Source organism: Tachysurus fulvidraco, chromosome 18 (assembly GCF_022655615.1).
Source record: "Tachysurus fulvidraco isolate hzauxx_2018 chromosome 18, HZAU_PFXX_2.0, whole genome shotgun sequence".
In the NCBI taxonomy this organism is placed as follows: domain Eukaryota; kingdom Metazoa; phylum Chordata; class Actinopteri; order Siluriformes; family Bagridae; genus Tachysurus; species Tachysurus fulvidraco.
Window position 1 is genome coordinate 11,329,722 of NC_062535.1, and position 26,517 is coordinate 11,356,238.

The 26,517-nt window shown below is 41.0% G+C and overlaps 2 protein-coding genes across 9 annotated transcripts in view; one reads left to right on the forward strand and one right to left on the reverse strand.

Moving 5' to 3' along the window:
* The window catches only part of pnpla6 (patatin-like phospholipase domain containing 6), a 39,371-nt gene extending 29,873 nt beyond the window's left edge, over nucleotides 1-9,498 (forward strand). For 2 of the 7 annotated variants that reach the window (XM_027156652.2, XM_047803122.1), the window contains exons 29-35: nucleotides 1,101-1,217; nucleotides 2,386-2,534; nucleotides 2,957-3,109; nucleotides 4,263-4,379; nucleotides 4,649-4,736; nucleotides 4,917-5,062; nucleotides 5,209-7,277. In XM_027156652.2, coding sequence (XP_027012453.2) covers nucleotides 1,101-1,217; nucleotides 2,386-2,534; nucleotides 2,957-3,109; nucleotides 4,263-4,379; nucleotides 4,649-4,736; nucleotides 4,917-5,062; nucleotides 5,209-5,286 — 848 coding nt within the window. In that variant the 3' untranslated portion in view covers nucleotides 5,287-7,277. Of the gene's footprint in view, nucleotides 1-1,100; nucleotides 1,218-2,385; nucleotides 2,535-2,956; nucleotides 3,110-4,262; nucleotides 4,380-4,648; nucleotides 4,737-4,916; nucleotides 5,063-5,208; nucleotides 7,278-9,024; nucleotides 9,136-9,413 lie in introns of those variants that run through there. The other 5 variants (XM_047803120.1, XM_047803123.1, XR_007138445.1 and 2 more) reach the window with 4 other exon arrangements.
* Nucleotides 7,612-25,578, reverse strand: map2k7 (mitogen-activated protein kinase kinase 7). 2 transcript variants are annotated; one of them, XM_027156658.2, is made up of 12 exons: nucleotides 25,298-25,578; nucleotides 21,298-21,345; nucleotides 19,459-19,603; nucleotides 19,302-19,368; nucleotides 18,527-18,640; nucleotides 17,897-18,016; nucleotides 17,567-17,674; nucleotides 16,695-16,874; nucleotides 16,467-16,547; nucleotides 15,420-15,562; nucleotides 14,691-14,736; nucleotides 7,612-13,692 (listed from the first exon to the last, which is right to left on the reverse strand). In XM_027156658.2, exons 1-12 carry the CDS (start codon nucleotides 25,440-25,442, stop codon nucleotides 13,552-13,554), a joined length of 1,338 nt encoding a protein of 445 aa, XP_027012459.1. In that variant the 5' UTR covers nucleotides 25,443-25,578; the 3' UTR covers nucleotides 7,612-13,551. The 2 variants fall into 2 exon arrangements, with proteins under 2 accessions (XP_027012459.1, XP_027012461.1); XM_027156660.2 differs by lacking the exon at nucleotides 21,298-21,345 and having other exon boundaries at nucleotides 25,298-25,575.
* Between the last annotated feature and the right edge of the window lie 939 nt (nucleotides 25,579-26,517).

The following is a 26,517-nucleotide window of genomic DNA, read 5'->3' on the forward strand; positions in this document are numbered from 1 at the left end:
TTGTCCTACCATATTAATTAATCTAAATATTAAATAAATAATTCCTCAACCAAATGAAATCTAATCTAACATATCAGAATAAGTTCAACAATATAACTGGAATTTATCTGGGTTAAATAATTTTTAAATTCCCCAGAATCCATTTTAAGGTTTGTTAATATTTAGCTATGTGTATAAACAATAGAGGTTACAAACATTGTTGAAGATAACTTAGGAATTAACTGTGAAAGTAAGCTAACCAGGTTAGCTTAATTTAGTCTGGCTAGCATTAGCAGTGCTGCTTACAATGTTTATGAATGTTTCTAGAAAATGTCCCTCAAAAAATCCTGTCAGTTTAGATAAAGGATGCTAATGACTAGCTGGGCAGAATCTTTAGTAACACCTTTCAACATTAATAAAAAAGATTTACCTCAGAGTTCCTGTCAGATTAGCTCATATCATCTAATTAGCTAGCTTAGAAAGTAAAATTGTAAGCATTTATCTATATGACCTAAAAATCTTCTTAGAAATGTAGATATCTGGTAAGGTTAAACATTTATTAATATATCTCATCGATTTCATCACAAATCCTGTCAGGTTTTCTATCTATTCATTTTTAACAGCATTGACGAAGACTTATAAAATGACCCCAGAATTCCTCTCAGATTGTGAACATTTCTTAACATGGCTTAAAAAGAAAAAGCCTGTTAGTAAATCTCATGTTTTCAAACTTATGAGCAGTAGTCAAAATTACGAACATTTATAATATATAAATAAATCTATTGCTAACAAAAATCTAAATATATATGCATATATGTGTGTCTGCTTATATCTATATAAATATATCATTAAATAAATCACCTCCAAGCTTAGTGTGAGGCAGAGAGTTTGAAGTCTGTGTTTTTAAGTCAAAGCCTAATTGCTAATATAATCTTAGAAATCACACATACACACATGAGGTGCGATTACCCATGGCTCCCACACACCATCCACGGGGTGCCCATCGTTACGCATTCCCCCTGCTGGTCTGCGCATCGCTAACCTCTACTTTTCCGTAGACATTAGTCGTTATTTCGAGGTTATTAAGAGGCTATATTCCTCCTCCCCCTCCCCCGTGGCAGGCTCTCTGTGGCGCTATGTGCGGGCGAGCATGACCCTCTCCGGGTACCTGCCGCCCCTCTGCGACCCCAAAGATGGCAACCTGCTCATGGACGGCGGCTACATCAACAACCTACCAGGCAAGTAGAGCCTTGTGCAGGGATGACCTCTATTAGCTGGGCCTCTGGAAAGACAAGGGGCGGTCTGCTGATCCAATAAGTTGTGGGTTGTAAAAGGACTGGGCCCAGTTTCCCGCAAAACCTTTCTAGCCTTAATATTACCTGAAGTGTTTTTGAATTAAATTGGCTTCATGGTTTTTATGATAATGAGCTCCCATGGTTTCGGGAAACTCTGTCCATGTCTGGTTGTGGGTAAGTAGTGTGTGTTTGTGTGTTTGACATAGAATAGGGAAATGAATAGTTTAATTTATTGTATCTGTGTTTGCCAGGCATGGCTATATAATTCTGATGTGTTGTGTATCTGTAATCATTTCATGATGTAACTCTGGGAGCAAAAACAATAATCTATTTGGCTGATTGTATAAAGGCATAACAAGGTAGATGTTATTTGGAGGCAACCTGAAATCTCCAAAAAAAAAAAATCTCCTGTTCATTGATTAATTAATTAATCAATTGATTAATTAATTAATGTATTATTATTATTATTATTATTATTATTACAAATAGTATCCAAACCAAACAGAATTAATTGATACTCATCAGGTTTGTTGTATGTCATTTCACTGTTTGATTTTTTATTTCATACTGGGCATGAAAGACTCATCGGCTGGGAAGATTAGGACTTTGAAACCACATTTAAGTTCAGTTTCGAGTCCACTTTATCTTGAGCTTCATTTGGGCTTTACCATTGCAACAACATTTTTTTTCAGTATGCTGTCTGGATGGATGCCAGTCTGTTATCTGAATGCAGCTTTTGTAATGTTCCTCTTTGTCGTCTTTGTGCAAATCAGTAACAAACCTTTCAAACCTGATCACAGTTAATAACTCTGCTTTTAAATGGTTCTTGATGGTCCTGTCCCAGTCTTTAGTCTCTCAGGCCCAAACACACATCAGTAAGCTGCATTAACCACAGTCTCTATCTGTGCAGAAATATGTGTGTGTCTGTTAATTGGCATGAATCGTAATGAAATGTATGTACAATGGTGTGCGCAGCTTACTGGTGGTTGCATGTTTTAATAAGAAAGTCAAAACTGCATCGCTTTCAAAAAATAATAACAGCAAAGTTTGCTTCCTCCTGCTGCCACTCGGATGTTTTCTTGGATATGTGTGCAATTGTAATGGCCCACAGCGGACATTGCTCGCAATATGGGAGCCAAAACGGTCATCGCTATTGATGTGGGCAGCCAGGATGAAACTGACCTATGTAACTATGGTGACAGTCTGTCTGGCTGGTGGTTGCTGTGGAAACGGATCAACCCGTGGGCAGAGAAAGTTAAGGTGAGAAGGAAGGTTGTACTAACAAATGCATAATTCATTTAATAATGCAATTGTATTAGACCACCATAACTCACTCATATGTTGAAACGCTATGTTTGAATCACATCATTTGATTCCTTGGATGATAGTTTAATAAGTTTTCCAGATACATATAACACATTTGGACACCTGAGATTCAGTGCTCCTGCTGAAACCAAACAGCAGAATGACTAACTGAGCAATTATTGAGCAAATACTAGCTATTCTGTATCCTGATCCTGAGATGAATGTGCTCAGCCCAAAGATTAGAGATTCTATAACGTTTTAAGAAAGATACCTGAATTGTAAATTGGAAATCCATGGCCAAACTATCTAAACTCAATCCATGAGCTGTTTTCAATGAGATCAACAGCAGTAATCTTCTCTTGTGTCTCTTGTGTTAGGTGCCTGATATGGCTGAGATCCAGTCCCGACTGGCGTACGTGTCGTGTGTCCGGCAACTGGAGCTGGTCAAAAAGAGTGGCTACTGCGAGTACATTCGGCCGCCCATCGACCGCTTCAAGACTTTGGACTTTGGCAAATTTGATGAGATCTATGTGAGAGTTTCTCTCAGACACTTTATCATATTTGGCCACACTTGATAATGCATGTATACTGTATGTCTAAAGTTTGTGGACACCTGATCATCAGACCCATACAGTGTGCGGTTCTTTCACAAAATCTTGCCCCAATGTTGGAAACACACAACAGTGTTACAGTTTCCCTTCTCTGAAACTAATAGGCTTAAACCTGTTCAAACATGACAATGCCCCTGTGCACAAAGCAAGCTCTTGTCAGCATGCATTTCCTGGTTCGAGGCTCTGCAATGTCACTTCAGGGTTGGTGGCTATATTGTATGAGACGCTTTCGGGGCATTTTATCCTCACCTTCCCTATATAAACATGCCGCCAACACTCTCTCATTAACTCATCCCGCCATTTTCCTGTCTGTTATTGTGCCTTTTTAGCCCCTTCCTGTTTTCTTTCTGACCTGCTTTGCTCTGTTTGCTGATCGGTTGGATTATTGGACAGCTTGATTCTGTTTTCCGATTATGGATGTTTTTCCGACTGTTTTTGTGTTGTTTTAAGATTTTAATCCTAAGGCTTCCTCAGTGTTTGACATTTGGGTCCTGTGGTATGTCAAAGTTGGAGTGGAAGAACTCAAGTGTCCTGCACAGAGCCCTGACTCTGACTCAACCCTTCTGAACACCTTTGGGATGAACTGGAACAAACTGTAACCCCAGACCTCCTCCCTCAACATCAGTGTCTGATCTCACTGATGCTCTTGTAGTCGAATGATCACAAAACCCACAGACATGCTCCAAAACCTAGAGGAAACCCTTCCTATAAGGCTGGAGCTTATTATAACAACGAAGGGGAACTAAATCTGGAAAAGGATGGTTATGGATGTGATGGTTTGGTGTCCACAAAACTTTGGTCATTTTAAAGTTAGCTTTCATATGAAATACACAATTTACAGTTTTTCCCCTTTAGCCCAAATGAGCATTCAGGTGTCAGAAGCTTGATTGTTTTTGGCTCTGCGACCTTTTTTTTTCCATGACTACAGATATTCATGTAGCATGTACAGTGTCAGAATCCACAGAAAGAAGTTTATTTTAGATGATCTGGGATTAAGATGAAATTTACATGAAGAATGTTACCCACATAGCTCTTGTAATAATATACACTTACACATGTTATTCATGCGCAGGACATTGGCTACCAACACGGGAAGCTGTTGTTTACTGGCTGGGCACGTGGTGACATCATAGAGAACATGCTGAAAGACCACCGCTCGGCCGACTACACCGACAGCAAGAAGGCCGACGTGAGTTTCTCAAGAGTTTCAAAAAAATCTGTTCATAATCAAAATAAGTAACACCTCACACATACGGGGCAAAATCTGTGATTTGGTCATTTGCCAGTTTCTTGCCCTGACACTTGGTAAGGCTCAAACAGTTTCTTCCTCTGGGACACTTGAAGCCACAGAATCTTTTCATGCTACATCACAGAGCAGCTGTGGAGGAAAGCGCTGACTGGTGTGGGTTCATTTAATGTGTAGAGCTACATGATGCTTTGTTTGTTGTTGTACTGTAGAGCTACACATGTCCCGGTGCAGACTTCACCGATCTGGCTGAAATCGTGTCCAGGATTGAGCCCGTGCAGAGCTACATCGGCGCTGATGGTAAATCAATAATAAATTCAACTTTCAATGCACGGTGCGATCAAATGCGATCTGTTGATTTACTTACTAACATAAGTACAGCGCTGTTACATCTCAGACACTATTCCCAGTGCACTCATGTTAATCAGTTTAGCACTGAAACCTATTGATAATATTGATAATGGTTTTGTTTGTGTGTAGCAGAGGAGTCAGATGGACTGACAGAGTATGAGGAAGATGGAATGGACACGGTGAGAGAAGAGGAAGGTGAGGAAGAGGAGGAGGAAGCTGATGACCCTGAAGACCAGTCACCTGGAGAATGGGGACCAAATGATATTTTTCTGTCTGTGAGTTCACACACACACACACCCACACACCCACACCCACCAAAACCACGTTTTCTTATTCATTCGTATTTATTTATGAATATTGTGTGTGTGTGTGTGTGTGTGTGTGTGTGTGTGTGTGTGTGTGTGTGTGTGTGTGTGTGTAGGATGAAGAGAAATCGGTCCGTCAGCGGAGAAAGAACCCCAGCGAGTCCAACACGTGCTCCGAGCTCTCCGACTGCTGACCAGAAGTGACGTGGCATCATCATCCTTTTCCAAGTATGGAAGAGTAGAATCGTCCCTCCACGTATCCGTCTGAGGAAGAGGAGTCAAGGAGGAAGACGGACAACCAAAGATAACTGCTCAAAAATACAGTGGTACCACTGAAGCCACCACGAGAAAAAACGGTGGCTCGAGCTGCACTAGTTGTGTGAGATGGAAAAAACAAGCAAAGGAAAAAAAAACATCACAGTAAGCATCATGGGAGTTGAGTGTTAAAGGGCTCTAACTCTCTGTTCTATCATTTTTTTTGCTTGTTTTTTTCCCTTTAAGACACTCTAGCTCAGAATAATGGCCAGTATAAACTGTGTGACATCATCCCAGGATATCTGATAACAGTGCCAGAGAACTGGAAGTGTCATGACAGGTGTGTGTGTGTGTGTGTGTGTGTGTGTGTGTGTGTGTGTGTGTGTGTGTGTGTGTGTGGTGAAGAGCTCACAGAGGTAAGAAACACTCAGAGCTTCTAGAAGTAACTACATTACAGAGAAGAGAGGGAGAGAGAGACATGAAGAGAGATACAAAGAATATAGAGAGAAGTGAGAGAGAATTACAGAGAAGAGAGAGAGACAGAGCTTAGAAATGAAGTGGTGGAGTAAAGAGGAGACCGGAATGTACTGAACTAACATAGAAAGACGGCTTTAAAAGTGCACTCGGTAAGAATAAGGTTCACTAAACTGAGACGTTTTAGCGGATTCGTTGTATTTTATAAGCCACAAGTATTATTAACACCTAAAACGTAATCAACAACATTAACAATGAGCCACATAAGTAACACCTTTAATGACGAACGTCTTGTATGTGACAAAAATCACCCAAAATTTAGGAATGTTTGGAGTTAATTAATATGTAATAATTGGACAGTCAATATAGTGAACATTTAAACCAGCTTTTTATGGCTATAAGGCAAGACACTACAGGTGAATAGGGTGAAAATTTCAAACAATAGATATCACAGTCAGTTTTTACCAGTTAATACTCTTACTTTTTTTTCTATCGGAATTTTATTTTTCTTTTAAATTTGACAAAGATTTATGCAAAGTGCCTAAATGGGTTGTAATATGCATATATTTGCATACGTTTGCATACTTAATGATGTAATCTTGGTAGAACTAATATATTTATTTCACAGTGAAGATGCTCTTAAGAGAAAAACTTTGAATGTTTCATCAAAAAATGTATATAAACTGCACAGAAATAGAAATATACATCTAAAAATGTAGTCTAGCACGACACTGTGACATTTATTTCCCTGAAGTGTCTCGCCTTAATAAGGGAACGTTTAATATTAATACATCGTAAAGCGTCAAAGTGAAACCGGACTTAATGTCTGCAGGTATTTAGGTATTTATTTTAGGATCTTAGTGTACTTTTGAAGCAGGAAAAGAACAGGAAGTGAGAAACGGAGCGTGCGAAGCCACGTGAAGCGACGTGACGTGAGCTGCGGGATTATTTGTGTTTACCGAGGAAATGAAAATAGTCTAAGAGTGAATATGAGCTGCTTTTCTTTTCTTTTCTTCTCTTCAATTCTTGCACATTATTATCCATGCAATATTGTCAGCACATCCTGCTGATCCTTCAGTAGTTCAAAATTTCCTGTTAGTTTCACTCAGAGAATATTCACTCTCGCTCATTTTATCTCACTCCAGATTCAAAGGTTGTTTTTTTTTGCATTTCAATTTTATCTGTTAAAACCACTTAATATTTTTTATTTTTGTTTTATAACAAACTTTTTTGAAAAAACAAAACAAAAAAACAAAACAAAACAAAAAACCATTGCAACAGAACGAAATGTAGACAAATCCTTCTATGATCTAGTTTCTTTATGTAGACGGCTTTAGCTTTTTCGCACTGATTAATATGAATAATTTATTCATTTGAAACTTTCTGCATTACTATTTAAACAAATGTAACGGATGACTCGAACACTGCTAAAGAATAAATCCTAATTCATTCTAAATTGTGGAAATCATTGTTCTAATCATTCTGACGTTCAGTTTTGAAAGTGTGAATGGAAAGATTAGGTCAGTGATGTACATCAGTGTGTGTTTAAAACCAAGCGATTTAGTTTGATCTGTGTATCTTGTGTGTTTTCTTTTTTTTTAAAAGACAAATCAGTCTAAAGGTCAGTTAGCTGGAGTAGAAGAGAGATCGCTGCTGAAAGAGACGTCTGTTAATAATGCCGAGATGAACGTGCACGTGTACAGACAATAACGTCCTTTATTATAAACACTTTCGATTCAAATTCATATTGACCATAAGTTTAAAAAGAAAAGACTGAACACACACCAGAATTTAAGTTTTTTGGATTTATTTGTTTTAAGTTCTTAAATGTTTTTTTTTTCTCAAAAAAATCCTGAGGTATTCACAATATAATGGCATTGAATTCATTTGAAATAGTGACAAAATGAGACTAAGAGGGATATAAATGTGGGCGAAAAATTTTTTTTTAAATAAAATAAACTGAGAGAAAGACAAAAGCATGTATAATGCTGTGATGCTGTGGGGGTTTTGTTCTATAAACAGTTCTGTGTGAAATTTCAGATTTGTTGTATTTACCTACAGCACGTGCGTTACGTTACACCACAGTAAATCCCACACAATCCCACAGGCAGGAGATTCTCGTACTGTTCTACGGCTGAAGAATTAAAGGCGGCCTAATTACAGCTGTTGGCACGAAAGAAATAAAGAAACAAACAAAAAATAAATAAATAATCACAAAAAAAAAAAAGAAGGGAAAAAAAGGTTCTATCGGTGTAATCCTACAGGTTTGGGATGATCACTGACACGTCCTACTGAAGACAGCAGACTGAATCGGAGTCTGAGCTGGAATTCAGGTGGAAAAGGTTGATGATAAAATGATACATTCCATTAGTCTGAAAGCAACAGCAGCTCGGAACGGTGACGTTTATAACTCTATACAGCATGAAGGAACTGAAGAGCGACCGGAGAACGAGTACATACACACGGGGTAAGATCGTGGTCTAGAGACACGGTGTGTGTGTATGTGTGTGTAAATCCCACGGTGATGAAGGAGTTGAATAGAAAGACACACACACACACACACACCTTTGACGTGATGTCTTTGTTCAGTTTGGTGTGAGATTATAACCCCTGAAGATTTTCACTATACAACATCGCAACCGTGACAAACGTTTCGGCTTTCTCAACGTACGACGGATAAACCCGATCTGTCCCGCGTTTGCACGCAAGATACGACGCTGGGACAGGAACGTGGTGATGATCTAAAAAGCTACACACGTATAAACCGATGACCATAACGAGAACAGCATAAAATCAAGCAAGGATAAAAAATAAAAACGTCATATTGCAAATATTCAATCAAGGTAAGAAGACAAAGCAAAAGTGTCTTTTTCTAATAACACAATGAAAAAAAAAAGTACAGAATATATATTTATATATATTTATAATATGTAAAAATCATAAATAGATAGTTTTATGCCCCTTCCCTCCCATCAAAAAGTCAAATCAATGGCAGTTACATCTGAGATAACATGCAATCGATACACTTTACAGCATTGGACTAACTGTCTAAACCCCACCCTATATTGTGAACAAGCCCCGCCCACCCCAGTACAATCCTTAAATATGCGTCAGCTCATTCACACACATGAATCAAACAGAAAAGACTCTCTTCTGGCTGAAGGCAAAGAAGTCCATCATAAAAGCAAAGGTTTTCACCACAGTGTGTGTGTGTGTGTGTGTGTGTGTGTACAGGAGATTTAGGGCTCGAGCAAGCTGACTGAAAGACTGCATAGTGAATATTTGGTTACAGATGGGGGGATATCAATAAACTCCCATCATACAGCGCTAGAGTACACACACACCCACACACACACGCTAATGCTATGGAAGCAGTGGCACTGGTGTGTTCTCTGCTTCTCGCTTTGCTGAGGTCATGTACTGCTCATCGGAAATGGGAAAAAAATGTGCACACAAACACACAGCACTGACACACAAAAATAAAGAACAGTCAAAAATAAAATAATCATAACATTACACGAATAAATGGGTCAGCAAAAAAAGAGAGGTACAGTTGGAAAATCAGAACATTAACTTGAGCTTTCCTTGTGAGTGTGTGTGTGTGTGTGTGTATTAACGGTACAGGGGTAAGAGAGCAGGATGCAGCTTTTTTTTTTTTTTTTTAAAGAAATGTTTAACTAAGAATTTCATGCAGGTGTCTAATCTAAGCGGATTAATCCAAGCTTCTGTATGAGTGTATTTACATGCACAGAATAATCTGAAGATGTTCCGAGTCATTTTACTCGGGTCAGTCAGTAGATTTATTTTAGTAAAAGTTGCTACAAATATTGCTTTAGTAGTAAAGTGTCTGTCTCTATCAGGGCCAGAGTGCTGATCCGATCTGATCCACTGGATCTGCATTTTTGCTGCGTTTACGTGTTCCTATGAGGTGGTCAGTTTGGGTTATAACTTTATCACCTTTATCTCAAAAAGAGAATTCAGGACCACACAGCTTTTTAGACTTTTTATAACCGAGTCATGTCATCACGCTAAATCTGTATAATGTCTGATCCACTTTACGGTATTTATACCATGTTATCCGAGGTCGAACAGTCGAGACCTCGTACACGATCCCAGATTCAAACTGACCTTCAGAACCGGGGATTTTGTAGAAGCTCTTGGGGAAAAAAAATAAGTGGGACTTCAGACCAAAACAAACACTACAGCCAGCAGGTCTGTGTACTGTATCAGTCTTTTATGCATGACATCAAAATCTCAGGGGTTACAAATGTACACCTCGCACCACGGTATAAACAGGAGAAGATAATCGAACACACCGGTGCTCATCCGAAGCGTAAAAATCAGTCCAAATGATCCTCTGTGTGGCTCAGACTTTAATGCTATAGAGCTGTCAAACTGTTTTCTATCACAAATGTAGATCAGATTATTGGGATAAAATGTAGGTGTCACCTGAGTAGCGAGTGTCATGAAATGCACACATAATGCAGAATAAAATGCAGTCTGCTAGTTACACGACCATGTGAATGCACCGGATGTGTCGAGTCCCACGGGCTCTGGGATAATAATCGGATTATTACCATGCATGTAAACGCACTCTGTGAACGTACTCTAAATGTAAACGTGGCTTCTCTTATCCGCACGTGACGTCAACAAGCGAGCCACACAGACGAGTCTGTCTCACAGTCATGACTCAGCATTAATATGCTTGATGCGGCGTGTCTTTTTTTTTTTTTAAACAAAAAAATGGATGACACTTTTATTAAGATAGATCTACAGACAGAAAGAGAAAATGATTGACTGACAAACCGACAGGAGGTGATCGTGCCGAGTCGAGTCGCACGTGGGTTTGGAGATTTCGTTTTTCCCAGACTGTACACAAGATGGTATTTTATAGCGCGTTTAATGCAGATACGCTGCTAAAGACGGCAGACTGGTGGAAAAGTGTGAAGCCTGTCTTCTAGCAATGCTAAGATCAATCGCTATTCTATAGAAATCCAGCTTTCTGTTGAAGCCGCATCGACCCACACTGGTGTTCAACAGAAAATTACTAAAGAGGAAACGAGACGTTTCAAAAACGCTACCATCCACCACAGGACGGAACGGACTACAGCTAACGCACATCACGTCTACGTACACGGTTACAGCCGAGTGCTGAAATAGAGCTCTTATAGAAACATGACCACTCACACATTTAATACTTGTTCTAAGAATAATTCGTTAGCTAGGAAATTGAAACACTGGGTTTGTACGACTTTTAAAACTATACACGTTGAATTCAAAAATTAAAAAAATAAAAACCTCCTTGATGCGATCTTACAGTCTTTTTCTTCACGATCAGTCTTGAATGTATTTGGTTAATTCGTAGACATTGCAACGGTTCACGTTTTTGTTTGTTTTTTTGGTTTCGGGAAACAGAAAACCCTATTGACCTTTGGGGAAGAGAGAGAGAGAGAAAAAAAGGCTAATAAAATATATTGACAGCAGCATCTAAAGCAAAAGCAATAGCAGCAGTAACAATAAATAAATATTATAATCATAAAAAAAATCAACAATAATGAACAACGCAATAAAAATAAACACACTAATTTTCCCTAGCAATAAAAAAAAACAATGTATATTGGTTTGATAACGTGGAAAGCTTTTCTGCAATGTCCAGCAGTCAGTGAAGATCAAGCGCTAACCTCGACACCGCCAGGAAGATTACACTATCAAAAACATCACGACTCCCATCACATCACACTTTCTTTTCCCATCTCTCCTCGCCTGTCCGTTCCTACGTTCGACATCCTTCACGTTCCTTTAGACACCTTTCCAAATATCCTGTTGCTTCTTTGCTTATCCGGTTCCTTCTGTCGACGTACCGTGTCCCGTTTCTCCCTAGCTCACTTACTTTCGCTCGTTTTTTCTTCCTTCGTTCATGCAGTGATTTGGTTTCGAAGAGCAGTGACTTCTCTGCTACGACTTTGGTTCTGGGAAATGTGGCTCCTCTACAAGCTGTGGACCGGTGATCAGGGATTACAGGAGAAGAAATTAAGAAATCTAAAATGCTTTGGTTTGCCAAACTTATAGAAGGAGGGAAAATAAAAGAGAGAGAAAAATGATGATAAAAGGATGGATTTAAGATGGAGCTGGACGAGCGACTAACTGAAACGGTTCTGTTGACCGTGAGAGAATTCGTGTGTCGTCATCTTTAGATCCAGACTTAAAATTTCATCTGTTTTTCACCTTCTCAATCTTCTTTGTACAAATGTAAATAAAACTACTTAACCATGATGTAATTTCTTGTCCTTTTGATCAATCGGCTTTTCCCCCTAATATATCCTCAGCAGGTTGGTTTTTGCTGAAATTTTATTCAGAACACAACATTAGAGGAGTTCATGATTGAGGGCTGGTCAAAGGCTGGATGCCGCCCAACTGCGCTGCGATTGGCCAACAGAGACAGGTAAAGGACAGGGTGGGAATTAACACCACCTCAAACTCAACGAAGTACCAAAGCGACAGGTACGATGACATTTCCAACAGCGACACGTTAACGTCTATCACTGATGCCTGTTTTATTGACCACGTGATGTAACGAACGTGACGCTTCGATTTCTCTTACTTTCCTATCAACAAAGTAAAGCTATTAACGTATGAAGTCACGGTTTTGTTTTTTTTGTTGTTGATAGACTTTATTACAATCTGACCTCTGTGGAAGCCTGGTGATAAAAAAACGCCACTTCCATCTAGACTCTACTTACGAATAGCCGACTCGGTTGTCATCTTTATCTACAAGCAATTTCTCTCACTAGTCTTTCTCCCACTTGCATGCCAACTCTCCTGTGATGTGTAGAATAAAAGCATGATCTAGATTAAATGCTACGAGCTAAACATCTTTTTTTTTTCCTTTTTTGTCTTTACAGCAAAATAACTTCCCATCAGCAAATTCGATCGATAACACTTTGAAGCACTATTTCTAACAAGTCCTAAATGTCTAACCTTGTGTTAGCTCTTATGTGATGGACAAACAGACATTTTCCAAACACTACTGCTTCCTCAAGTTATTACTTATCTATGGACATGTGAGCTGTCCGGGAAAATGAGGACTTTATAACTAATAAGACTACTCACAAATGCATAAAACACACACAAAACAAACACGCACACACACACACACACACACACACACACACACGCACGCACACACACCTTGGCTCAGTGTTGTTCGACTACTCTGTTCAGTCCCTGAGTAAGGGGCTAATGGAGGATGCGGAGCTAACGACCGTGGTGAAGGACACAGTGTCAGTATGAACACAAAACTGTACACACACTATGCAGGGCGGCTACACACACCGCGCAGCCTTATGGCTTACACTGAATTGAAGTCAATACGTGATGTAAGAAGTGAAGATATTCACAGCTGTCGCTTTACACTGTACAGTGCTCTATAGCTTATAACGGTAGTGAATGTGTATGACACTATACATGTGAACGTGCACGACTAGCAACTCCTAAGGCTAAGGTCCGTCCTGATAGGGTGGTGGATGAGAAAGAAAGGAAAAATATAAAGATAAATATAAATAGGTTTCAAATTTACAACACACTTGCTCGTGTCTGTCTGTCAGTCATCTTTACTCTGTCTCAAACCAGCTTTGCTCCATCCCTTCCCCCTTTTCACACACAACCCTCCACGCTCTCTCTTCGTCCGTCCCTGACTCTGTCTCGCCGTGCGTTCGTCTCTGCGTGCGCGGCTACCTGCTGAACATAGAGTGGAGCTGGTGCTGGCTGTAGCACTGGCTGCTGCGTGGAGACTCGGTGCGCTCCATCACTCTCTGAAACCAGCCTGCAACGTCCACCTCCAGCACCTCGTAGCGCCGGATGAAACTGTGCTCCTGTGGCATGAGGGTGAAAGGTTGAACGGTCAAAGGAGCGTACAGACATATATACTAGAACTATAAACTAGTCCTACAGTATACATCATACATTTTTTTTTACATTTGCTAAAACATAAAACCTACTGACGATAATATATAATTATTAATATTGACTTTATATAATAAGTCATTCATTCATTCATTTTCTACCACTTATCCGAACTTCTCGGGTCACGGGGAGCCTGTGTTTATCTCAGGCGTCATCGGGCATCAAGGCAGGATACACCCTGGATGGAGTGCCAACCCATCGCAGGGCACACACACACTCATTCACTCACACAATCACACACTACGGACAATTTTCCAGAGATGCCAATCAACTTACCATGCATGTCTTTGGACCGGCGGAGGAAACCGGAGTACCCGGAGGAAACCCCCGAGGAACGGGGAGAACATGCGAACTCCACACACACAAGGCGGAGGCGGGAATCGAACCCCCAACCCTGGAGGTGTGAGGCGAACGTGCTAACCACTAAGCCACCGTGCCCCCCCATAATAAGTCAATATTACTTTTAGATTAAGCATTCAATTTCTTCTTAATTGTAAAAATAAAAATTCCATAAAACCAGCATCGCATGTATCATGTAAATATCTCCTTCTATCTACCCATCTGTCTGTCTGTAAAGAAACAGTATCACAGCGGTGTCGACTACGCAGCTCAGCCAATCATATTACGTTCCATTTATACACACTTCACTTACACACAAATCGTCTTCTTTTAGTGCACGCATATGCTGATATAAGTTCTGAAATACTGCTGCTTGTGTTTTTGGGGTTTTTATTTGAAACTTTGCATTGTTGAGGTGACACAGAGTGTAATGTTACCGACTGTGGGATTGCATACAATACGCTTAATATGTCAATGTGATATTTACATGCATATTAAAGCAACACTACTCAGCTATTCTAATATGGATTATTATATTTCAATATGTTGTTGTTAGTGAGACACTCACGAGCAGTTTGTGGTATTTCGGCCTTTTTCTGTGATCCTTTGTGAGGCTGCAATGGCAAAGAAGAAAACAATAAAGATTTAGTGCTATGATTAAACTGAGCAGCCTGAACTTTACTGTGTACTGTATATATATCAGGGGTCGGCAACCCTCGGCTCCGGCTCCCTGTAGATTTGGTAAATAAATATTTCCTTTAAATTTATTTTATTTTAGTTAGTTAGTTTTTAGAAAAATTAAATTCTAAATTCTAACATCAAAATAAACCGTGTTTAATTTTTTAGTCGCTCAAAATATACGACATGACCGCCGACTTGCAAAATCCGACACACAGAAGCAGACGCATTTTTTGGTTAAAATGTTGACGTCATGACTACGACGAGGACTCGATTAGACATTGAACGTTTTATTTGAAAGTAACCTTCGACCCAGCGTCTTTTTTTGTTAAGGTGTTTGTTAAGGTTTGTTCAAACTGTTAAAATTTCATTTACTCGGTAGCAGTTCATTGATTTCATAAATGCAACACACTACAGTTTTTTCTATACTTCCCATAAAGGTAAAACATGAGATATACAGTGTTCTCTTCATTTTAGATGTCAAATGGGTTTTGTGGCTCCCTGTGTTTTTTTTCTGTGGGAAACGGATTCAAATGGCTCTTTGAGCGTTTAAGGTTGCCGACCCCTGGTATATATGTTCGTTGAGCAGGATGTGATGATTGTGTGTGTGTGTGTGTACCAGTCTTTAACAAAGGACTGGAAGTCTAGGGAGAAGCCCATGCTGAGAGGCAGAAGTGGAGGATCCTCCTGTAGCACTTTGGTCAGCACCTCAAAGTCTGTCTTGCAGTTTTTATATGGGAATTGACCTGTAGCCAGTTCCACCTACAGGGAATAGGCACATGGGCAATAAGACATTCTACATGTTGATTACCAACAGAATTACATGTGAAAATACATATAAACCAATCAACTGCTGCTGCTCTTAGAAACGTCTCGTTAAAAGACATACAACAATATAAACGAAGCCTTTGCATTCAATTAAATCTCAAAAAGCTTTAAATGCTCGTTCTGTCTTTCTCTCTCTCACACAGACTGTCTGGATCTCTCCCGGTCACTCTGTCTCACTCTCCCTTTCTCTTGCTCAGTCTCAGTCTGTCTCGCCTTGTTTCAACCGTTCTCGCTGTCTCAGTCTCAGTCTCTTTCTCTCTCTCTCTCTCTCTCGCTCCTTCTCAAAGTCTCTGTCTCCTTGCTCTGAGTTTCTCTCACGCATGTTCACTGTAATCTGTCTCTCTCTCTGTCTGTCTTGAGCTCTCTCGCTGTCTCAGTCTCCCTGATCTCTCCCCCTCTGCCTCGATCTCTTTCTATCTTGCTCTCTCTCTCTGTCTGTACAGTAGCAGTCAATCAAAGGGGAGAGAAAAAAAAAAACAGGAGAGAAAAGAAAAAAAAACCCGCAGCAGCAAGTTCCAGCATACAGTCACTTAACTAAATAGCACAAGTCTGGTCTAGCAGTCTGGTGTAGGATTAAGAAATGACTTGGAATCCATCTGAGATTCTGAGCAGTACTGACAATTAGCTCAAACCCTCTGTGGGTGTTTTCTTGGAGGTTGGTTTATAAGTAATGGTAATGTAGGGTCTGTGCCATAGCTTAGGTGCCAGAGCTTTCCTGTTTTGCTCTACGGTGAAACCTGAACCCTTTAAAGACATATACATACTTCCATGCTTTTGGCCTGTTGTTTGTTTTGCAGTTAAAAGTTAATATTTTTTATGAAGAAAATATAAAACTTACCAGAGAGATGCCGAGACTCCAGACGTCGGCTCTGATGTCATAGTCAGGCTTACTGGGGTCTGGAGGGTCTATTCTCTCAGGCTGAACATATTAACACACAAACACACGTGATTACGTTATGGCTGTAGCACAGAATATCGCTGTGTAGTGTAGAGAGAACCCCAGTCGGTCACTACACGGTTGCACGTGTGGGCTTGATCTCTCGTAGTAAAGTGTCTCCTCACTCACCGCCATGTAAGCAGCACAGCCGGCGCTGCGGGTTTTAGCTTTGGAGTCGACGAGGCGGCCGCTGATTCCAAAATCGCAGAGCTTGATCTGTCCTTTAGCGTCCAGCAGGATGTTTGATGGTTTCACGTCTCTGTGGATGACGCCGTGCTTCTCCTTCAGATACAGTAGAGCCTTTACTATCTGCGGAGTGACGAACAGAAAAAAGAGTTTCTTAACATTGTTTCATTTCATCTACGTGACATACATAAACAGATAACTGGAAAAATAGGGGCTTTTTACACCTGGTCACGTTTTCTGTGATCGGAAAGCTATCCGATGGTAAGAAGACCAGGTCTAAATGCCCTCCGAAACGGTTTAGAGATGGATATAAATCTGATGGTACAAACCCCTTCAGGAGGTGGTCTGGGACGCATTTCAGATGAAACTGGACAGGTGTAAATGCATGTGGTTGTTCAAGCCACATACGTCAGCGCTATACTCCTCCCAAACGGAAGTACGGCACTCGCAGGTGATCTTTCACCCAGGCGTCTCGTTGGGACTTAAAATGCGCTGCTGCTGCCAGCGAAAATGCAGCAAACACTAAATGCTGTTATTTGTAGCATAACCGTCGTAACAAAAACCGCATACGCCAAAGCGTGTTCCATTTTAATTACCCCGGAAATGAGGTCAAATATATTTGCATTTTGGGCGGGAGTAGAAAGATCGGATTGATATCCGAATATCCGATTCGCCAAGACGCATTTATGTGTAAATGCCTAATGTAAATGGAACAGTTTTAACAAATCAGATAGCTATCGGATCAGAGAAAACACATGAAGTGACCAGGTGTAAAAAGGCCCTTAGAGAGGAAAGGGAACACAATTGTGGCTCACCGCAACGGTCATCTTCCCCAGAATGTACTCTGGTATGGGCCCCTGGATCCGCTTTTTTAGCTTCTCTGCACACGTCCCCATCAGCTCCATGGCAATGAACACGTCAGTCTGTAAGCACAGCGACACACCATTAGGAATTTATACACAATATCCAGCCAACAATACATTAAAAAAAAGAACATAAAACTAAATAAACACAACAATATTAATCACACACTCACTAAACACTTTATTAGGAACACCTGTACACCTTTATATTCATGATCTTTAGGTTCTGTTTTTCTGACACCTGATTGGCTGACTGCAAAAATGCATGAAAGTGAGACTCACGTTGGTGACTATAGCTCCGTAGCACTGGATGATATACGGGCAGTCGTGGCTCTTCAACACGACATCCAGATCCATTAGAATTCTTTTATTCTCGTCCTTGTTTCCCGTCCGCCGCATTTGCTGTGAACGCGCACGTTAACAAATACAGCTAAATAAATCACATCCGCTCTGCTGTGCTTGTTCACAAACACATACGCTGCCGGTAACATGCAGAGATTGAAAGAGTAAACAGTAATTACTTACTGGCTTTAATAGCAGGCATTCAACTAAGCAATTAAAGAGTCATTAAAAAAAAGAAAAGCCCGAGTGCATTTGTGCACACATTCATTTATTTTCCCTTTCGCAGCACTGACACACAAATACTAAAATCATACATATGATTTAATGTGAAAAAGAGACAAAGGGACAACGTTAGATACCTGTAAATATATTAAGAGACGTTATTGAAACTTAACATAACGGAACACAGTTTACAGTTTACAAGAATCATGTTTTCTGTTTGATTGTGAACAGATATTGTGCATAGATATTGCAAAATAAGTTCAACTACCACTTGCTCTTTCACCCTGCATTATTACAAAGCAAATGCTGATTGTGTGTGTGTGTGTGTGTGTGTGTGTGTACACTCACCTTGACAGCGATGACATGGTCGGTTTTCTTAAAGCGCACCATGAACACCTGTCCACAGGTACCGCTTCCGATCTCACCCTCGCTGATCAGATCCGTCACCTCCGCAGGGTAACGCTGAAACAGGTTACAGATCGATTTTAAGCCTTTCATAGTTCCGCATTCTCTGGCCAATTCATTAGCTACAACACAGGGCATGTGTCACTCTGCCATACACATTTAGTGCCTGTAGCCTGTATCGTCTTCACGGTCGTTTTAGCTCAATTAGCCGCTGAGAGTTTTTTGGAAAATCGTTCGGTCCCTAAAGCCTCTTATTTTACACATAAAAATTAGCCTCTTAAAAATGCACGATGACAGACGATATGATCCTTACTATGATATTTACTTACTGAATTTGCCATGGGTGCTAAACAACAGCTAGAAAACACCAAAACATACATCAAGTGTAAGCACTGCTTAATAATCTGAACAGCTTTTTTTTTTAAATACAGAAACTGGAAAAGTGACTGTAGCCCCTCCCTCTTGTTTCCTACTCACTCACAAGACCGAGGATTAAATAAAAACTCCATCAGAAACAAATGTTTGTCTTTTGCGTCATTATTCAAGCTGCGCAGTGGCTTATTCAGTCTCCTGTATCGCTGCAGCGACGGCTCAGAGATCGTAAACGCTACAGCTAAAACGTACGAGTGGGCACTTCTATAGGCATCAGTTTACCACCTAAACGTTAAGGATCTTGTGATTGTTGCTATGCACGATGATGGTCAACAGTGTGTCTCACCTGTCCGTCGATCTTCAGATAACCCGTCTGTTTCATAATTTCCTGTAGTTTCTGGTCTATTTCAGCACTGCACACAGAGAAACCATGTTTCCATTTCTGCGTGTGTGTATTCATATAAAATATCGTATATATATAAATATATATGTAGGCTGCATACTTCTCTAAGCTCTTCTGTAGGCCATAGGGTGGAGTAGGCAACGTGAGCATGTGACGTGGTCGGCTGGGGTACGAGTGGTGCTGTGGCGAGCTCTCTGAGGAAGAGGAGCGGCTTCCACCGTCGTTGGCCAGCGGCAGCTGCAAAGCTGAACGTAAAGAAGATGGGGGAAAAAAAGCAGGGGGAAAAGAAAAAAAGGCAGAACTCAATCAGAGGCAACATGGACAGTAAAACTTCATGTCAGGGTGACCACTGGAACTCTGGGGGAAATGACTTGCGTTTAAATTACAGATTGGCTTAAAAACATTTTCTAGCCTCACGTCACCTAAATAAATAGACTACATCAAAACCAGAAGCTAGAATTATCTCTAGAGCTCCAAACGATTTATTCTTTGCCTCGTCATCACGGTCATTTGTTCAATGTAAACTGTGTACCTTATAGACCTTATAGAAAAGTGTTAGACCGTGTAACAGCCTGAGATTAGAGGCTCATGAAAATGTCGACGTGGCTGAACTAGCGGTCGGCGCTCCTGCGGTCAGCCTTACACAGAGAAGAAGTCTTATTAATTGCTGTGCTTCTGATTTCCTCCACCAGAAAAAAAACATGCCTGTGGATGAAAACTGGTTAGTGCGGGTTAGTCAGTGCAGTCAGGCACCTGAGGCACACACACATCAAGAGACCTGTGGTTCTCTCTCACACACACACACACACACACACACACACACAGAGAGAGAGAACTCAGCATTGAAAACTGTCAGCCATTCCGAAAGACAGGCGAACAAACAGGCAGCTTTAGAGAGGAGGAAAAACGTCAGACAAGTTCAATCCCAGCAACAACCGACTGCTTTAGATGCTCTGTCAAGTGCTGTATTAGCTCGTGTGTGTACAGTACGTGTGCATGTTTGCGACCGAGACGTGCAGTTACAGCGACGTCATGCAAAGTGTCTCTCCATCCATCGAAACGGGTTAATCCATACTCCAACTCAAACACACCATCACACAAACACACACACTGCTCTGCCACGGAAACTCGCTCTAGCACAGGAGAGGGAAGGTGGATGAATAGATAGACGATGGATGGATGGATGGATGGGCAAGAAAATGAGGAGAGAATATGCAGGATAGGACAGAACGAAGTTAAGGTGATGCAGACAGTGTAAAGTGTTGAGTCGGAAACTTGAAGTGATTGCAATTTATCCCTATTCTGCCGCATGAAGTGCGCCGAGCGATAAAATGAAATGGAATCATGATGTCTTCAGGAAAGTGTGGGGAGGAATGGTATTAGAAAAAATAGAAAAATAGCAAAGAAAAAAGGTGCTGAAAAAGAAGGACTGTTACGGCTATGTGTACATGCAAAGGTTTGCATGTAATCCATAAATAATTAATGCAGACATTAAATCAAATGAAATGCAGACAGAGATGAAATGTTTCATTTTCTTGCTCATCTTAAATGGTCTGAAGTTAGTAAATGGTGAAAGGATGAATTTGGTTTGTTTTACTACAACTCAGCCGTTAACATGACCGACTATGCAATATTAGGCTGTGTGTGAGCTCAGCAAATCAAATAGTAAGTTCAAGAGAGAGAGAGAGAGAGAGAGAGAGAGAGAGAGAGAGAGAGAGAGAGAGAGAGAGAGAGAGAGAGAGAGAGAGAGGAAAAAAGGCAGAGTGAGAGTGACAGAATGAGTGAGAGTGTGGCGTGAGGTATGTATGTTGGGGGAGAGAGAGGGGGAGAGAGGGAGAGAGGGGGGAGGGGTCAGAGGGAGAGAGAGAGAGGGAGAGAGGGAGAGAGAGAGAGAGAGAGAGAGAGATGCAGTGGCAGAGGGTGATTTGGTGAATGGTACCTGCACGCTGGGAAGGGGCTGGAGCAGGACTGAGCTGGATCACGATGACTAGATACAGGAGAGAAAAACACACACGCTCGTTACTGAGAAAAAAAATAGTCAGTCAATCTCCGCCTCTGACAAACACACACACACTCTCTCTCTCTCTCAAAGACAAACAATCTCTTCATGGAATTCATATACACAAATACTTCACACACCTATGTATGATACAAGACATCTTATCCTCCACTCAAAGCAAAGTCTTATAACACACACACACACACACACACACACACAGAGCAAAACTTCTACAAACCTGCATGCCATGTGGATCAATATTTATGCACCACAGTAAGAGCACACAAGATTTTATAAAATGATGACTTGCACTAAGCAATCAGTTTATTCATATAAAGCACACAGACATGAGTGCAGTGTGTAGCTACATAATTACTGACTGAAGCCCAGCCATTTCCTGGTCCTTCCATTACTAGACACCACGAGACCACCAGTAACTAAATGTTACCTAGATGGTAAATTCCTTCTGAGCAAAGAAAATTGAGTCAGAAAATGACAATAAGCTTCATTTAAAAAGTTATTAATAATGTGAATCCATAACCATGTCAACACCAGTGTTTGCCTCAGTAGCTAAGTAAACCTGATATGATGTCCAAAGAGTGGAAATAAATTGTAGAAGTAGCCGAGAAAGTCAGTGTTTAACCACAATCCTGGAGTTTACTGCAACTCCGAGCTCCACAAATCAGTTCAAACACATTATGGCAGAAAAAAAATGATGTAAAAGACCTTCACTTTAAAAGATTCCTATTATAGATGTTATATAAAACCAAACCCTACTCTTGAGAATTTGAAACCAATTCACACACGAGGCGGTGCATTAATATCTAGACTCGGTAATAGCTTATGTGCGTAGAAACCAACCGACGTGTGTGTTATTAGAACAAACCAACTGGATACTGGGTGCTGGTATAATCTGAGACATTCCAGTTACTGTGAAGAGGTCAGGATTAAGTGTTGTACATGGAACCTGACACGACGATACGGACGTTGATATTTATAATGTCTCGTTGACCAGACAAACTCTCCACAATGATATCGATGAGCTTTACAGGTATCACATATTTGGCGAAACCAAAAGCATTTCCTCAACTCCGCTAAGTCGTGGCATGACACACTACATCCGGGTCATGGCAATTTTTCCACAATCACCCCATCATTTTAGTCTGTCTGTAAAATGCTCTGTTCTTCTCATGAAAGTTGGCAGTTTTTGACCCCTATAGGTGACTAAGGGCCTTTTTACACCTGGTCTCTTCATGTGTTTTCTCTGATCCGATAGCTATCTGATTTGTTAAAACTGTTCCATTTACATTAGGCCACATAAATGCGTCTTGGCGAATCGGATATCAATCTGATCTTTCTACTCCCGCCCAAAATGCAAATATATTTTACCTCATTTCCGGGGTAATTGAAATGGAACACACTTTGGTGTATGCGGTTGCCACAAAAAACAGCATTTACTGTTTGCTGCATTTTCGCTGGCGGCAGCAGTGCATTTTAAGTCCCAATGAGACACCTGGGTGAAAGATCAGAGCCAGCGCTGGTGGGAAAACATATTTGTTTCTTGCACGATGCACGACTCGCGAGTCACCTGCGAGTGACGTACTTCTGTTTGGGAGGAGTATAGCGCTGACGAATGTGGCTTGAACAACCACATGCATTTACACCTGTTCAGTTTCATCTGAAATGTGTCCCAGACCACCTCCTGAAGGGGTTTGAGCGATCGGATTTATATCAGTCTCGAAACCGTTTCGGAGGGCATTTACACCTGGTCTTTTTACCATCGGATAGCTATCGGATCACAGAAAACGCATGAAGTGACCAGGTGTAAAAACCCCCTAAGACATGGCTACAAGACATGAATAGCGTTAATCCTGTAGTTTGGAGATCACAAGTTTGAATTATGTCGAGGGCATGTGGTAGCCTAATGGTTAAGGTGTTGGGCTACCAATCGGAAGGTTGTGAGTTCGATCCCAGGTCCACCACCAAGTTGCCACTGTTAACCCTCAATTGCTCAGCTGTATAAAAAAAATGAGATAATGTAAGTCACTCTGGATAAAGGCATCTGTCAAAATGCTGTAAATGTAAAAATTAAGACCTTGCCACAGCCAAGAGAGCAAAACTGACTGTGCTCTTGGGGCAGGAGTGATGGTACTATTCTCTCTGCCCTGTCACTAAGAACGACATTAGCCAAACTTGCCCGATTAGTGAGTTCATATATGTGGAAACGGGTAGACACTTTTCTCTGAAGTGAACAAAAACACTCTTCCTGGTATGTTGGAGAGAGTTATGTAGTGAATGGGAAATGGCAGGACCAAATTTGATGATGTGCAAGTGTTAATCTAACAGACACTTGTCACATAGCTTGTGGGATATATATTCCTAATGTTGACAGATTCCATACCTAATCTTCCCCCAACCACATCCAAGCCCAATTTGGTTAAAGGAATTCACAGGAATCGACTGGTAAAAATCAGAGATTTCAGTTAAGCAGAAGTGTGAATGAACTCACAGTCAAAGCATATCTCTGTGTTACAATATACATGGATGGTCCGAACCAAGACAACACGCATGGGTCGATAAAGTTTAAAACATTTTTAAAAAAATCTGTTTTCATTTACATGTTTAGGTTCAATTACACATATTCAGAAAATAATCCTATTATTTGTGGATTTAACAGCTTTAGGACTGAAGCGTGTCGATGAAGAATGGACTACAAACCTGAAGACAGAGAAATATCTGAAATCCGTAACTGAATCTGTTCATAGTTGGCACAGGTTTGATTGCGAAACAGAGACCAGTGTGAACATGATACATTTATAATCTGCAGCTAAATGTGTGTGTGTGTGTGTGTGAGTGAGTGAGAGAGAGTTTGTGTGTGAGAGTGAGTGAGTGAGTGAGTGTGTGTGTGAGAGAGAGAGTGGGTGTGTGAGAGAGAGTGGGTGAATGAGGGTGTGTGAGAGAGAGAGTGGGTGTGAGAGAGAGAGTGGGTGCGAGAGAGAGAGTGTGAGAGTGTGTGTGAGAGTGAGCGAGTGAGTGGGTGAGGGTGTGTGAGTGTGTGTGTGAGAGAGTGAATGAGTGTGTGTGTGTGTGTGAGAGATAGTGGGTGAGTGAGTGAGTGAATGTGTGTGTGTGAGTGAGTGAGTGAGTGAATGTGTGTGTGAGTGAGTGAATGTGTGTGTGTGAGTGAGTGAATGTGTGTGAGTGAGTGAATGAATGTGTGTGAGTGAGTGAGTGAGTTTGTTTGTGTGTGTGTGTGTGAGAGAGAGAGAGAGAGAGAGAGAGAGAGAGAGAGAGAGAGAGAGAGAGATGTATAAACTGACCGTCTATATCTTTACTTTATTTTTCTGTTTGTCTAAACATTGTGTCGAGTTATTTGAGCGCTCTGTACTCAGGAGAGCAGCTACTGTCATTAGCACGTTAGCTCACATTATACGAGTAATTATAAGTTATGCTAACTGCCTACCTTCAGAGCGGTCAAACCTGGAAGCTAACGCTAAAGCGCTGACGTTCTTCTTCACACATCCTTACTACGTTGGGACACTAAACTTCTTTATAAACACAAGTACATTTGAGTGAGAAAAAATATATTTTTCGAAAACAAAAGCCATGTAGGCAGAATATAGCATTAGCCAGGCTAGCTATCATTAGCCATGTCATGACAAGGGCCTGCTAGTTTAGCTTCGCAAGTCAACAACACAACGAAATCCATGTCTGTGATTTAAATGTTATTTAAAATGTCTACCAAATGTCTGCTGGTACACGCGATTAATAAACAGTTGTTTAATCGGATAAGACGCTGTCAAGCATTTAGAATGAAGCTGAGCTCAGATATGAGCGCTTGGGGTTTTGTTTATGTAGCTAGCCAGTTAGCACGTTAGCTTGTACCGAGGCTCGCTCCCGTCTCTCTGCTAAACACTCAGAAATATCCGCGCGCACTTACTGGGCCTCGGGCGCGAGCGCTGTGGGCTCATGTCGATGTTGAGGTCGATCCGTCTGCGAGGTTCGTTATTTTCCTGCTTCAGTTTCTCCTCGATTCGGGAGAGTCTCTGTTCCAGCGACGACATCTTGGAAAAATTCAGCACCATCGGAGCGGAGCGTCTCTCCGCAGAAACTACACACACACACACGCGCGCGCGCGCTCTCTCGCTCTCTCTCTCTCTCGGACACACACACTCACTCTTTCTCTTTCTGGGACATACACTCACACACTCTCTCTTTCTGGGACTCTCTCTCTCTCTCGTACACACACATACTCACACTCTCTCTCGGACACTCACACACTCTCTCTGTCTGACACATACACAAACACACTCTGACACACACTCACTCTTTCTCCTTGACACAAACTCACTCTGCATTTACATAATTTAGCAGATGCTAAAGGTGCATTTACATAATTTAGCAGATAGGAATCAAACTCACAACCTTACGATTGGTAGCCCAGCACCTTAATCACTAGGCTAGCACATCCCAAATTGTCAGTGTGTGTCTCTCACTCGGACACACACACGTGTTTAGGAACCCCTGACAATTTCCATGATTTTCATTTATAAATATTTGGGTGTTTGGATCAGCAATTTAATTTTGATCTATCAAATAACAGAAGGACACAGTAATATTTTAGTAGTGAAATAAGGTTTATTGGATTAACAGAAAATGTGCAATATGCATCAAAACGAAATTAGACTGGTGCATAAATTTGGGCACCCAACAGAAAAATCACATCAATATATATAGCCTCCTTTAGCAGAAATAACAGCCTGTAGATGCCTCCTATAGCCTGTAATGAGTGTCTAGATTCTGGACGAATGTATTTTGGACCTAGGGTTAGGGTTTGGTTTGATGGTTGCCGAGCATGGACAGCCCGCTTCAAATGTTCAATGATATTCAGGTATGGGGACTGGGATGTCCATTCCAGAGCATTGTACTTGTTCCTCTGCATAAATGCCCGAGTAGATTTTGAGCAGTGTTTTGGGTTGTTGTCTTGTTGAAATATCCAGCCCCGGCGTAACTTCAATTTTGTGACTGATTCCTCAGCATTATTCTCAAGAATCTGCTGATATTGAGTGGAATCCATGTGACCCTCAACTTTAACCAGATTCCCAGTACCGGAACTGGCCACACAGTCCCACAGCATGATGGAACCTCCACCAAATTTTA